General features: G+C 37.1%; 1 protein-coding gene across 1 annotated transcript; it reads left to right on the forward strand.

Annotated features, from left to right (window-relative positions):
* The first annotated feature begins 2817 nt into the window (after nucleotides 1–2817).
* Nucleotides 2818–13670, forward strand: LOC18438232 (nuclear transport factor 2). The gene is made up of 10 exons (XM_006848421.4): nucleotides 2818–2996; nucleotides 3997–4082; nucleotides 4193–4330; nucleotides 4962–5259; nucleotides 5451–5671; nucleotides 5764–5935; nucleotides 6056–6177; nucleotides 6283–6348; nucleotides 12241–12307; nucleotides 12849–13670. The coding sequence occupies exons 2-10, from the start codon at nucleotides 4035–4037 to the stop codon at nucleotides 13160–13162; spliced, it is 1446 nt and encodes a 481-aa protein (XP_006848484.1). The 5' UTR covers nucleotides 2818–2996; nucleotides 3997–4034; the 3' UTR covers nucleotides 13163–13670.
* Nucleotides 13671–15160: the final 1490 nt, after the last annotated feature.

The following is a 15160-nucleotide window of genomic DNA, read 5'->3' on the forward strand; positions in this document are numbered from 1 at the left end:
AGAGAAGATGAGAGATTCAAGGGTGGAGAGATTGTTTGGGAGCTTTGGGGTGGGGGCGACCAAGCAGAGCCCTTCAAAGAAGATGAGGGATTCAAGGGCAGAGAGATTGTTTGGGAGCTTTGGGGTGAGGGCAGCCAAGCAGAGCCCTAAGAAGAAGTCTTTGGATGCGTTGATTAGGAGGCTTCAAGACGCCGCCTAGGGCTTGCCATGGATGATGCGTGAGCAGGGGTTGCCATGGATGGTGCTTGAGCTTGTCTGGTATTTTAGGAGAGCGAAAATGTAAATGCTTTGCATATTCAAGAAGAGAAGGGGTTTCGTGGTATGAGAGAAAAAATTAGTTTTGTCGAGAGAGAAAGTGTCGAGGCTTACAAAGATGCCACCTAGGGTGTGTGGCTTGAGGCTTTTTTGGTTTTGTAGAGAGAGAAATGAAAATTCTCTCCTCATTCAGGAAGAGAAGGGGTTTTCAAGGGTGCGCTATGAGAGAAAAGGCTCCCGTTTGAAGCCGTACTTTCATCCGAAAAAATTCAAATCTTATTTGAATTATTTTGGATGGTAACTTTTGCCTTGATATGACAGTAATTTTTTCTTTCAATCTAAAAATCTAGTAAAATCGACCAGTTGTCCAAATGCGTCAAAGTTTGTTTCACAAGATTTTTGGATTGCAATTAAAAAATATTCTAATTTTGGGTACATCCAAACTGGTACTAAGCCTGATAAAGATATAAAGCCTCACCTCGAAATCATGTCTGGAAAATACTTTGGGAATAGGAAATTTTTATGATGGCTTTAACATCAATTTCCAAATTTATAGCTCAAAATATAATACAAACCTTGCGGATCTATGAATACTTATTTTAGGGTGAAATGGATGATCTAGACAATATGTTACAATATACACAAGTTTTAGGGTATGAAATCCTAATTTTGTTTTTTACAACCATAATGGTCGAGGCCGAGATGATTGATTTGAAAGTTTTCCAACACTTGAAGTATAATTTTCGTTAATTTTTGAGTTGCTTATTTTGATACGGCAGCCTATCAAAACATTTTTCCATATAAATATTGTACCTCCCAAACCGTCTTTGAAATGCTTCGAGAGCATATTTATATCTCAAACCCATTACTAAAGCAAATTATTACTTTCCTCCTTTGGTAAGTCTCTTTCTCTATTAGTCATCGATCACAAACTCTCTGTCATTTGAACTTTAGCCCATTACTTCAGATTTAAATTATGACTTTCCTTATTTGGTAAGTCTTTCTCTCATCCAACACAAATTATCTCCCTCATTTGAACTTTAATTACGACTACCTTTCTCTGGGCAACTCTCTCTCTAACTTTCCCCCACACAAACTCTCTCCATCATTTTTACTTTCAACTAAGACTTTCTTAATTTGGGTAAGTCGCTTTTACTCTTTTTTAAGTGATCATTTGAAGTCTCTGTCTCTCTCTATTTTATCCAACAAAACTTCTCTTCCTTTTTTAAGAACAGGAAGGAATATTAGGAAGCTGGCGGATCTCCTCCATACAAAATTTGACATGAGAGCCTTTAATAGGGAGATTACCAAAAGTTATTTGCTGTTGGTTGTCATATGTATATGTGCGGTCCCATATGTAAAGTTTATCTTAAAAATAAATTTTTGATCTTAAATTTTAGAGATTCATCATCTAAGCTCAACGATCATAAATATGAAAAAAAAATTAAGTTTTAAAATGTAATTTTTTTGGAGATGTTTTTGATGTTGTCCATATTTGATTTGATCCTATGCGTTTTACACAACGTCCATCTTAAAGATGGATGTTGAATAGTCTGGCTTTTGCACTTGTTGACTCGTAAAATAAATTTTTTTTACGGCACGTTTGGTTTGCATAAAAATATTTTTGTTGATGTAGTAAGACTAATCGGTATGAAAATATTCTCATACACTCCATGATAGTAAAAAATATTTTTTAAAAATTATTTTCACGCAAACCAAACTTACTATTACGGTTTAAATAAAATTATTCGAAGTTTTTAATTATACTGTACAAGGTTAAATTCGGGAACTTGGGTTTTATTCATTTCTGAGGTCCTAACTTGCGGAACCACGACATAAAAGAACAATCTTTTGATAAAAGAGAGAGGGTTGTAGTATTTTAAGCGAAGCATTATATGACCCCTCGGGCACATATTATTTATTCACTCCCCTCCCAGGTTAAGAGTTAAGAACCTACTTTTAGTATCTTTTTAGGACTCCACATTTCAGGAATGTGACCATCTATCTGGACCAGGTACCTTAATACAAATAAATGATAAAGCATTGTATACATGCTTGATTGAAGACAAAAAACTTCCCAAGATTTGAGTGCGTAAACTTTTGTGAGTTCTTAATGTTAGGAACTCAAAATCAAATTTCCATCCCGAAACTACCTTTCAAATGACTTTAAGGTAGATTTCAGTATGAAAAAGAATCTCAATAATCAAAGGTGAATATTTTGTAACTGAAGATCCAAATTCCCATCTTGAAATTAAGGGTCACACTTAGGCTGGGCCAGCCTTAGCCCTGGTCCGACCCTTGTCCTGATAGGGCCGGCAAGGTCCCACCCTGACCAGGTTAGGACTAAGCTGGGTGAAAAAAAAAAAAAGAAAAAAGAAAAGAAAAGTTAAGCCAAACCAGGCCGGAACAAGAGCCACACTTTGTTCCCATAATACTTCATTGATTTGATCCCGCAGGAGTAGCTCCTCTTCTGACTAGGAAACCACAATCTCCCCAACTTCAAAAAAGAGGGGCCTTTTGCCCTTCTGTTGTCGAAGAAACTACGATACAAAAGGAGATTTGTAGAGAGAGAAGGATACAAAAGGAGAGGTTTAGAGAGAGAGGGACGGAGTCCCCCCATCTCTATTATTATTATTCTCCTGAAGGTTAAAAGGCAGAGTCCCCTCCCTCCTCTGGAGCTTCTCCAGATCCTACTAAAACCCTAATTCTGCTTGGTCTGGAGACACCAGAAGAGGAAACAGGTCTGAAATATTTCACCATAACCTCATCTCTTTCCATCATCAACCTTTCATGCAGCCTCTTCTTTTTTTCTGGTTTTCTTCTGGTTTTGTGAATGTAGTTGTTCGCTTCAGATCCATGCTTTGTTTTCTTGTGTAATCATATATCTCTTGTGTTTTGAATAAATTCTCTGATGTTTTGTTCTGTCAATTGATCCTCATGTTCTGTCAATTGATCCTCATGTGCACATTTCTATGCAGGGGATTACGATTTCTGGAAGTATCTTATAATTTTGAAATAAGGATTTTTTTGGTTTTGGGATTTGCAGTATTAGTTTGTTGATCTAGGAGTGAGATCTCTGTTGGTTGTTTAGTTTCATTGATTTGAATGTGTAATCTGTGGTATTCAGTGGTGTGGTTCTTGGGCTTAGGACTTAGTGTTCTGTATATTGTTCTTGCAACTAGTTGTTTTCGCTTTACTTTGAAATCTTATTTTCCTTTTGGGTTTCAAATTATAAAAATTCGATTTTGAGTGAGATGTATAAAATATGAGAAGCAGCTGGATGGTTGTTTGAGGTTTTTGGCCTTATGATTAAATATTTTGTGGTTTTGGAGTTGGTTGATTGCCTTCCTGCATCCGTTGTTTGATTTCCTTGCAGCTAAAGGTTTTTTGTTTATTTTTTTGGAACCATATCAAGAAATCCTTCACTAAAGGAGAGCGTTTTATTATTTGATTATCTATAAAAGAAATGTTTTTTTGTCTGCGCATGGAAATCTAAAATTTTGATTTTTCGTGGAAATTATGGTTCAAATTGTCTTAACTGTTGACTTTTGAGTGAGATCTATATACTCAAGAAGCATAAAAGGTGGTTCTTTAAAGGTTTTAGGGAATCTAAGGCTTATTGTTTGAGATTTTGGGTTTAGGTGATCATTGATTATCATGCTCTATACTTTTTTTCTTTTTGTAGTTTTTTATTATACAAATCAGCCAAAGATTTTTTGACTCTTAGTTTCCTTTATTCAGATCTAGTTACAAAAAAACGCTTATTGGTCACATTAGGAATGGCATCTCAGCAAGTTAATGCGGGACCTGTTCCTCCTGCTCAAGTGGTATGCCTTTGTACTGATGCTGTTCACTTCTAGGATTTCCTAGGGTTTCTGATATTGTGGGTTTCCAGCTCGTGTTTATCGGAATGTTTATTTTGGAATTCAATATGCAGGTGGGGAATGCATTTGTGCACCAATATTATAACATCCTTCATCAATCACCTGAGCTGGTATACAGGTTTTATCAGGAGACTAGTCGGCTTGGTCGACCTGAGGAAAACGGTGTGATGAGTTCCATTACCACCATGCAAGTAAGTCCATTTTAACTATGGATAGTTTTATGTACGTTAGCTCTTGTAATTTGTGTATGACAGAGAATAGCTCTTGGAATTCTCTTTCTCCTGGTACGATGTTATATGATCTGCATAGGATTTCAACAATTTTGGACGTGTGTGTGTGTGTGTGTGTGTGTGTGTGAGAGAGAGAGAGAGAGAGAGAGAGAGAGAGAGTTATTGTTGATAAAGCATCCTCTTTTTTTCTGAGATTATTTTTTAAGGGTTAAAAAAAGCATATATTTCAGATAGTTAACGTAACATCTGTTGTTAATAATGTACGACTGATGTGAAACATTCCTAGCAATAGGAATGATTCAAAGATGGAAGCTGTGAATTTCGATTATTTCAATTTTTAAGTTCTGTTTGAGATCAATGCCTGTCTTGGAAGTTATTATTAAAAGATGGAAGCTTTGAATTTTTAATGTATCAATATTTAACTTCCACTGTATTAGTTAATGCATTGTTCATTGTATTGGACTTGTTTATTGTTTTTGATGATATAAGATGCAAAATTCGGTCCATTATCCAATCTCTTCCTATTTCGGCCTGTATGCTATCATTGTTTTTTAGTTATCATGATGACTGTTTGGTGGATGTTTTTGAGCAGGCGATCAATGACAAGATACTTTCACTGGATTATGGCAACTCTCGTGCTGAGATAAAGACCGTGGATGCACAAGAATCTTTCAATTTAGGAGTCCTTGTTCTTGTGACTGGTTATCTTACTGGGAAAGACAATGTCAGGAGAAACTTCACTCAGTCTTTCTTCTTAGCCCCTCAAGACAAAGGTTACTTTGTTCTGAATGATGTCTTTAGATATGTAGAAGAAAATGGTCAGCTTGAGGGGAATCCTGGTTTGGTCAACCCCGACATGGAATCCACAATGAGGACCCCACCAGAACAAGGTATGCTTAACTTATTTATTCTTTTGTTATTTGGCAAACTAAATTTGCTTATTCATTTCAGTGTTTTCCGTCTTAAGTTATATTGATGGTTGCATTATTAGCAGAAGTTTTGGCACCCTCATAGCTGCAACTTGATTTGTGTTTTGATTCAATGGCTTGGTTACTTGTATTGAAAAAAAAAAATTCTTCAGTTGAAGTGCAGAAAGTATCAGATGAAGCAACTCATTTGTCAGAAGAAGATATAAATGCAGAGGAAGTGTACAATCCTTCAGACGATGAGGATGGTTCGGTTGTGGAAGGGGAAGCTCCAATTGATGAAGTTATCAATGAAGTTCGTATTGAGTCTCCCGCAACTGTTGATGCTGTGTCATCTGTTCAGGAAGAAGTTCCAAAGAAATCATACGCCTCAATTGTATGTTCTCTTTCTTTTTCTGTGCAAGAAAGATGCTTTTCTAATGACTGCATACTCCTTATAGTTGAGAGGTAACTCAAACCATGATGCAGGTGAAGGTTATGAAGGAAAGTCCATCACATCTATCAGTTCCAGTCCCTTCTGCTAGGGCAACACCCTCAAACTCTGAGAGACAAGTGATTGCGCCTGCACCACCTGCTGTAGCACAGGAGGCACATGCTCCAAATACAAATCCCACTGAAAGTAGTACTCAAGAGGCAGAAGGTTATGTATTGAAATTCTATAAGTTATAGCTTGGCTACAGTAATGAATTTATTACATGGCTTATTTGTGATATGTTTCTGTTATTAATTTGTAGTCTTAATGTTTTTGTTATTCTTGCAGGTGATGGCCACTCAATATATATTAAAAGCCTGCCTTTGAATGCCACAGCTGCTCAACTTGAGGAAGAGTTCAAGAAGTTTGGAGCCATTAAGAGTGGTGGCATCCAAGTGAGAAGTAACAAGGTGTTTGCTAAGTTTTTGGCTCTACCACTTTATAAATGATGAGTTTTGTATTGTTTTTTCTTTAAAATTTCGTGCATTTATTTTCTCGTCTTTTCACTTGTTCAGCAACAGGGATTTTGTTTTGGCTTTGTGGAATTCGAGTCAAGCAGTTCCGTGCAAAGTGCAATTGAGGTATAATTATTAGGTTTATTTCTAGTACACAATGTGATTGTCATTTCTTGTGTGCGTTGTTTTTCTATAGGAATCTTATTTTAATTCTGTATCATAATGGTGTTAATATCATTTTCCATCTGCGATTCCTGATTTTTTACTTGTTGATTGATTTACTATTTATGAAATGCTCTTGTCACTCATGCATGCCCGTATTTGATTGTTGTTATGTGAAAGTGTAAGGATATTTTGGTCAATGTGGAAATCGTGGTGGATATCAATATCAATATATTAAAAAACTCTGATTAATTCGAAGAATCCAAAATTATTGTTCTTTCATGGATTGATTATAGTCCTTAATTGAATTCTTCCTTCCTCAAACAATTTTTTGTCCTGACTTCTACAGAATACAACGCTTTTGTTTTTGTTTTGTTTTTTTTTTGGGTGCACGGCACTCTTATTGAATTTACGTTAGAATTCCTATTTCTATTCTCTAGAAAAGGAAACCATATTAATATAGGCCAATGAGAGCTTTATCGAAAAAATGTAGAAACAAAGATCTCGTATGAGTAGGGATCCTTTTTTTTTTAATTTCTCAAAGAGGATCCCGTATGAGTACGTTTAGGATATGGGTCTTCCCCATCAATAATAAATATTTAAGATCAGGATTTAATTAATTTGTATGGTTAACTGGGGCTAGGGTTTATTGGATAGTGCATGGGGTGAAAAAATTTAGGGTATTTTAATGGATGGTTTTGACATGCTTAGTTGTTTAGGATTGTTGAGGTTTGGCATGAATGGATGGAGAGAGATGGTGTGATTGGGGCTCGTGTTCAGGATGTAGAGAGATGGTTTGATTTGGGCTCAGGTTCAGCTAGGGTTTAAGGTTCGAAAGAGAGGATAAGGATGATTAACGCTTTTTTAACGTATAAGTTTATTTGTTATAGTGAGGGGACTAGGCTAATGCATGAGTGAGGTGACAGCATCACTTTCATTCTCAAAAAGTGTCAACTATATGTGCAAAATAGATGTTACTCGCCATTAAGTTGAAGCTCAAGGCAGTGTTCAAAAAGTTGGATGTGGCCACCTAAGCCGGCAATTTTTTTTTTAATTAATTATTACTAGTATTTGGGAAAGGGCAGGGGGGGGGGGGGGGGGGAGGAGAGTGGGGTAAGTAAGTTTTGGAATATTTTTTGGTCAGTTGTATATTACTTCATTCTCAAGGTGCAAAGCAGAGGAGAAAAAATGAGGAGAAGGCTTCTACAATCTTAATGGCAATTATGTTTTTTCTTTTTGTTTCTCGGTCTTGATCCAGCTTTTTTTGCAACTCCCTGTCTTGTTTGTACAAGGGAGAAAAAAGAGGAGAGAGAGAGGAGAGGCCTTCTTCAATGTTAGCGGCAGTTATTTTTTTTGTTGTCGAGATTGTTTCTCCCTTGAAACCTGCCGTCTTCTTCTTATTCTTATTCTTCTTTTTAAAATTTTTTTTAAAGGATTAAATATTTCTTTTAAGACTAACATTTTTTTATAAAGGGTGTCATATTTTTAATTTCTCTTTTTATTTAAGGGGATGGCACTGGGTCGGCATCTTGGTCTACCTAGGCATCCCTCTTGAGCCGCTTAGGGCAAAAGGCGGCTGCCTAAGCTTGTTCGGCTCAGTGGTCGGCCTAGACTCCCTAGGTGGCTAGGCAGCTGAATTTTTGAACAATGGGTCATAAAAGAAGGCAAGAGGGACGATAGAGTCCACCCACTAAGAGAATCTTGACCCAAGTTGGTGGAATCTCAGTTCAGTTTACCTATGAGCCTTCAGATATGATGCAAAGGAATTTGGATCCCATGTGACTTAGGATCTTGATCTCCAATAGGAAGGATTAGGATCCCATAGTTTAAGAATAGTGGAGGAGTAAGATTCCCCTCCTTGGGCAAGCTTCCGGAGCAGGGTCAACAACTCGGTTCACTTTACCTGTGAACCCTCAGATATGATGCAAAGGAATTTGGATCCAAGTGTAACCAAGGATCTTAATCCCTAATAGGAAGGATCAGGATCCCAAAGTTTAGGAATAGTGGAGTAAAATTGCCCTCCTTGGAGCGCAATATCAAGCTTTCAGAGCGGGATCAATCACTAATGGAATCTTGATCCCAAGTCGGTGGAATCTCAGTTCACTTTACTTAGGAACCCTCAGATATGATGCAAAGGAATTTGGTTCCAAGTGTAACCAAGGATCTTAATCCCTAATAGGAAGGATCAAGATCCCAAAGTTTAAGAATAGTGGTGGAACAAGATTCCCCTCGGAGTGCAAGAGTGAGATTCTGGGGTGGGATCAACCCTGTGGTTTGGACTTTGGAGATCTTGGTAACTATGCACCTAACAACCCTTTTCTACTTTGCATTTTTCCTTTTGCTTCTTTTATGTGTATTTGATTTTCCACCAATTTGATAATCAACAAGCTCACATACAATTTGAGTGAATTTAGGGTATACCAATTTGTTAATCAACAAGGTCACATACAATTTGAATGAATTTAGGGTATAGCTCTTACTATGATCATTCATTTGCATACAGACATACATGCATTTATACATACATATATACACATGCATATGTGTAATTGATGGAAAATATGGTCTTCAAACTCGATTTAATATTTAAAGCTTGGACGTGATCTTGGTCAGCGAAGCAGAAAACTACTATAAAGGTAAAATATTGTCCCAACTCAGTTTGCCAGAGGTGCAACGCAAGTTTTGACAACACTGACTCCTGCATGCAACTAAGCGCAACCTTATTGTTGTACTTATTCACTTATGTACAAATTAGGCCTTGGAAAGGTGCTCCAAATTTTAGAAATGGCACCTTTTTTCCATACACTTATTTTAGAGCCCGAAAATAGGCTCCGTACACTTATTTTTATAGCATACGTGACAGCTAAGAGCAAATGTGGTTCTACCAAGTTAGAGGCTTAGAGCCTAGAACAATGATTCTGACTTGCCTTCGCTCCTGGATACATAATCGATGTTATAAAGTTGGAGGGTTATATTGGAGGAATGGTTATGACCTCTAGACATTATATTCGCCTACATGTTAATACCTTGTTTGGAAATGTTTGATGAATGGATGAATGTAGCTGCCATTGACATTGTTTCTCTGATTAATTCAATTATCAAGTTTACATGTCACCCACATATTATCCTTATTGTTTATCATTTTTGAAGAATCCAAAGGTTTTAAAATTAGTCGCAGTACAGACAGAGTATATGGAATGCAAGTTTAGTAATAATAGGAGTAGAGACGAGGAAGTAGTTAAGATTGTGGCCAGGAAGTACAAAAAAGGGCGTACTTTCGATATCTTGGGTTGATAATACAGGAAAATGGAGAGATTGCGGAAGATGTCGCACACAGAATTAAAGCTGGGTAGGCGAAATGGAGATATGCAATTGGAATTTTATGTGATTGCTGCATACTAATGACGTTGAAGGGCAAATTCTATAGGATAGCTGTGAGGCGAGCTTTGCGCTATGGGATGGAATGTTGGGCAGACAAAACAAATATACCCATAGAATGAGTATAGCGGAGATGAGGATGTTGAGATAGATGAGTGGCAAGACAAGAAGGAATAGAATCAAAATAAATCCATTCGGAAAAATTTAGGTGTGGCATCAATAGGCAATAAGATGAGAGATAGTAGACTTAGGTGGACTGGCCATGTATGGCGCTGACCCAGTACAACACCTGTTAGGAGATGCGAGTTAGTTCAAGTGCAAGGATTGGAAATGGCAAGGGGTAGGCTCAAAAGGATGTGGTTGGAAATAGTCCGAAAAGATATGGGGACTTTTGGTCTCACTGAGGTTATGGCTTTTAATAGAGCAGAATGGCGGACCGGGATTCATGTAGCCTATCCCAATTTGTTAATCAACAAGGTCACGTACAATTTGAATGAATTTAGGGTATAGCTCTTACTATGATCATCCATTTGCATACAGACATACATGCATTTATACATACATATATACACATGCATATGTGTAATTGATGGAAAATATGGTCTTCAAACTCGATTTAATATTTAAAGCTTGGACGTGATCTTGGTCAGCGAAGCAGAAAACTACTATAAAGGTAAAATATTGTACCAACTCAGTTTGCCAGAGGTGCAACGCAACCTTATTGTTGTACTTATTCACTTATGTACAAATTAGGCCTTGGAAAGGTGCTCCAAATTTTAGAAATGGCACCTTTTTTCCATACACTTATTTTAGAGCCCGAAAATAGGCTCCGTACACTTATTTTTATAGCATACGTGACAGCTAAGAGCAAATGTGGTTCTACCAAGTTAGAGGCTTAGGGCCTAGAACAATGATTCTGACTTGCCTTCGCTCCTGGATACATAATCGATGTTATAAAGTTGGAGGGTTATATTGGAGGAATGGTTATGACCTCTAGACATTATATTCGCCTACATGTTAATACCTTGTTTGGAAATGTTTGATGAATGGATGAATGTAGCTGCCATTGACATTGTTTCTCTGATTAATTCAATTATCAAGTTTACATGTCACCCACATATTACCCCTATTGTTTATCATTTTTGAAGAATCCAAAGGTTTTAAAATTAGTCGCAGTACAGACAGAGTATATGGAATGCAAGTTTAGTAATAATAGGAGTAGAGACGAGGAAGTAGTTAAGATTGTGGCCAGGAAGTACAAAAAAGGGCGTACTTTCGATATCTTGGGTTGATAATACAGGAAAATGGAGAGATTGCGGAAGATGTCGCACACAGAATTAAAGCTGGGTAGGCGAAATGGAGATATGCAATTGGAATTTTATGTGATTGCTGCATACTAATGACGTTGAAGGGCAAGTTCTATAGGATAGATGTGAGGCGAGCTTGCGCTATGGGATGGAATGTTGGGCAGACAAAACAAATATTCCCATAGAATGAGTATAGCGGAGATGAGGATGTTGAGATAGATGAGTGGTAAGACAAGAAGGAATAGAATCAAAATAAATCCATTCGGAAAAATTTAGGTGTGGCATCAATAGGCAATAAGATGAGAGATAGTAGATTTAGGTGGACTGGCCATGTATGGCGCTGACCCAGTACAACACCTGTTAGGAGATGCGAGTTAGTTCAAGTGGAAGGCTTGGAAATGGCAAGGGGTAGGCCCAAAAGGATGTGGTTGGAAATAGTCCGAAAAGATATGGGGACTTTTGGTCTCACTGAGGTTATGGCTTTTAATAGAGCAGAATGGCGGACCGGGATTCATGTAGCCTATCCCAATTAATTGGGAAAAGGCCATGAGGATGATAATTATGATTATTTGCTTGCTATTAGCTCAAGAAGAAAAATAGGGCTTTCTCATCATTGGGCCTTTGACTAAATTATAGCATCAAAAAACTGTGGTATTATTCGAACTGGAGTTATTCATAGCAATTAACACGAACAATCCTTTGATGCAATTTCTTCTGGTTGAGATTAGAAATTGAGCCCTTTTGGATACTTACGTGTCTACTTGACAGTATGGCTGGAAGCCCAAAACATTTCACTTTGTCAGCATCAGTTAATATTAATGGTTTATTTGGTAAACATCATTTCCAATGCTTCATTAATCTATTAGTTTGAGTGTCCTGCCATTTCATTATTATGTTGGTCATTGTCTCATGTGATTTCCGCTGTTTTAACTTTCTGCAAATCATCTTAAGATAATTTTGTAAAACAGTACAATTAGTATTACTGATGCTCCCACAAAACAAAGGTGGTGAGGACGGAACCGTTTTCATGCATTGCCTATTCTTTGCTCCTATGCTCTCAGAATTGGTTGTCCTGCAGTGCTATTGTTTATAATAATTGTCTTTCACTCTTGCATTGCATTGGTAATGGTACTATGATGTCTCATCATGCATTAAAATCCATCTTTCTCAGGCCTCCCCCATAATGATTGGTGGTCGTCAAGCTTTTGTTGAGGAGAAGAGGCCTTCTGGTTCTCGAGGCAAGTTCCCAAGCTTTTTCTTTCTTCAATACAAAACTGTTATCACATGTATTTCCTTTTTCTGAATATCTTGCAACTTGCAAAATGTTTACAACATGGGATTTTGTCATCCACTTTTTAATCCATTTCTGTAGTTATTTTGAAAAGTATACATTCCGTCTTAAATACAACAATTCAGATGAATACGTAACTTGTAAAAAATGAAGGAATAATGTGAAGTAATTTAAACTTGAAATCTAAGAAATATGGGAATTTTTCTTTTCTTTCCTTTTCGCTGTTGAGTTTTGCCCATCTCTCTCTATCTTTCATGAGAATTCAATATATTCTTTTTGCTATTCTTTCCTTTTCACTGTTGAATTTTTCCCATCTCTCGGTCTTTCAGAAATTATCATGTTCTTAACTGAAGCCAAATTTCCAGAATCCCTCTCAAGTACACAATTCACAAGTGTAGGGAGGAAAACAAAAAAACCAAAAAACAAAATAACACGATCTTTAACAAAGTCTAGAGCAAAAAATTGACTTATCCTCAAAGCATTCGCAGCTTCTAGAGGCCGATTTCCTCTAGGAAGGGGTGGCTTCCGAAATGAGGGACCTCGAGGACGTGGTGGCTATGGGGGTGGTGGTAGAGGCTACTCTCGAGGTGGTGACTTCAACAGCAATGGCCCAAGGACCGAGTATGGTGGAGGAAGGGGAGGAAGGGCTGGTGGCTATCAGAGGGTGGAGAATAACATGGGTAATGGTGGTGGTGGTGGTGGTGGTGGCAGATCCAATCGCCCCAACCCTAATGCTGGTGGTGGTTTAGGCTCGAACCCTTCAGCCAAGAGTGTGGCCCCTAAGGTGCCGGCAACGGCTTGAGGCGGATGTGGCCCTCATGGCTTTACTTGTTACGGGAGGAGAGGCTTGGGTTTGGTTGGTTCTCAAAGCATCCATCTTTAGAGTTTGAGCACAAAATACTTATCTTCTTAGGGTGTGGGTGGGATGAGGTTGGGTCATTCTTGAGCCATCTACAAGTTTGGGGAGCTTCCGCTTAGAGAGGGTGGTCTCGAAGGGTGAAGATTTGTTGACGAGAAGCTTCGTTAGCTATCGGTGCTCTCTTCTGGAGATTTGTGCGGTGGGGTGAAGCGGGTGATTAACATATAACTGAGTCTTGAGTTGTGGGATGGTTAAAAGAGTAGAAACTTGGTAATCTATGGTAGTCTATCATGTTTAGTATTGTGAGCTCTCTTTTTCTCAGGCAGGAAATGCTTGGTTTTTTAAGTTTAGGCAATTCAATTTTTGTTCTGCTCTCGAGGTTGAGTACTTAGCATGTTAGAGGGACAAAAGCCTAATGGCTTACTATACGGAAATGTGGCACTTGTTTTTATTTTTTTATTTTTTTATTTTTTTTTGTGTTTCTAATGTCTCTTGTTTGTTATGGTATTTTTTCTGATTCTTTCTCTTTAATTTTGGTCATGCGTCAAAAGTACGCAAACAGTTTTTTTATGCATTTGCCAGCATCCCCCTCCTTATATTTTATAGAGAAAATTATGTTGGTAGTCCTTTGATTACCTCTTATTACTCAAAAGATTTTATCATCATCATCATTTTAGCCTTTTTACAATAAATTAGAATCGGTTATATGAATCTTGATTTTTGTTCTGCTTTATTAAAGACTGTAAGTTTGAATACAATGATTGTTTTTTTCTTTTCCAAATTGCCCCAATTTTGGATTTTCAAAACCTCTCAGCTGTTGCACTTGAATTCGGCCCATATACTCCCCTGAAGTTTGTTATTGGACCCAATTGACAACAGTTACGAATTGGGGGTTTGAAACCGCAAAGTATTTTGGTTTTGGTAAAGATAGAGGTATTTTGGTCATTTTATAAAAAAGTAAAAAAGAAAAAAGAAAAAAAAAAAGATTGTGATAATTTTTAAAACATGTGAATTTAGTAATAACCGTTTGGTAGTGACAATTTTATGTGTTGAACGACTTTCAGATGGTATCGGTGGTAAATTTGTTATCTATTTATCGAAAAGATTATTAGAGGACAAAAGTTTTTGCGGTTTGGCCCAGTTGCCTAGCTACCGTCAACATGCAAAAGCCATGTATGTTAGTTCTGAGAACTTCCCCTCTTCTAAAGACCCTTCAAAGATCGGCTCTATTTCTCTTTGTGGGACCCTTCTGTGGGATATCTACTTTAGGGGCACAAGGTATCTGGGTTTTCAAAGGCTCATATCGTATTCTTCTTCTTCTTCTTCTTCTTTTTTTTTTTTTTCTTCTTTTTTTTTTTTTTTCAGAGTAAATCAAAGATAATCTGGAAATTTTATCTGCTCAAACAAACCTGAATGTGTCGAGCCAAGTATACCGTAGACATGGCAGTTATAAGAAGACCACTAGCTCCTTTGCTAACAATCCCTTTTGGGGGAAATTGCCCCAAATGTGCATATTGAAAATTAAAAAAAAGGAAAAGTTTATACAAGGTTGCTACCTTAAAATATAGAATTAAGGTACACTTCAAAAATTCAAAAGAAAGACTGTTTTGATGTTGGGAAAACCCTCTAATCGATCATCTTGACTTCATATATATGAATATGTGAAAAAAATAAAGTTTTCGAGTCTAAAAAATAGTGCATTTTGCAACAGATTATTTGGATTGTCTATTTTTAAGATTTTCATATGGTTACAAAGCTATTTGGTTTTACTCATTTTTAGAGTTTAAAATTTCTTAATTAGAGATGAATATGGATTATCAGGCCATCCAAAAACTTTTTGACCCAAAAATGTTATAATAAAATTTGGAGTTGCATTTACTTTGATTGTTTAAGGTTGCAACCTAATATTTAATAACTTTTGTTTGTATTTGGTGGTTTCCT

Source organism: Amborella trichopoda, chromosome 6, assembly GCF_054954075.1.
Source record: "Amborella trichopoda isolate Santa Cruz 75 chromosome 6, AtrichopodaSantaCruz75HAP2 v2.0, whole genome shotgun sequence".
NCBI lineage: Eukaryota > Viridiplantae > Streptophyta > Magnoliopsida > Amborellales > Amborellaceae > Amborella > Amborella trichopoda.

Coding starts and splice junctions, on each gene's coding strand:
- LOC18438232 (XM_006848421.4), top strand. CDS start 4,035: ATGGCATCTCAGCAAGTTAATGCGGGACCTGTTCCTCCTGCTCAAGTG. Junction 5,260..5,450: donor GAGGACCCCACCAGAACAAG/GTATGCTTAACT, acceptor AAAATTCTTCAG/TTGAAGTGCAGAAAGTATCA. Junction 12,308..12,848: donor GAGGCCTTCTGGTTCTCGAG/GCAAGTTCCCAA, acceptor AAGCATTCGCAG/CTTCTAGAGGCCGATTTCCT.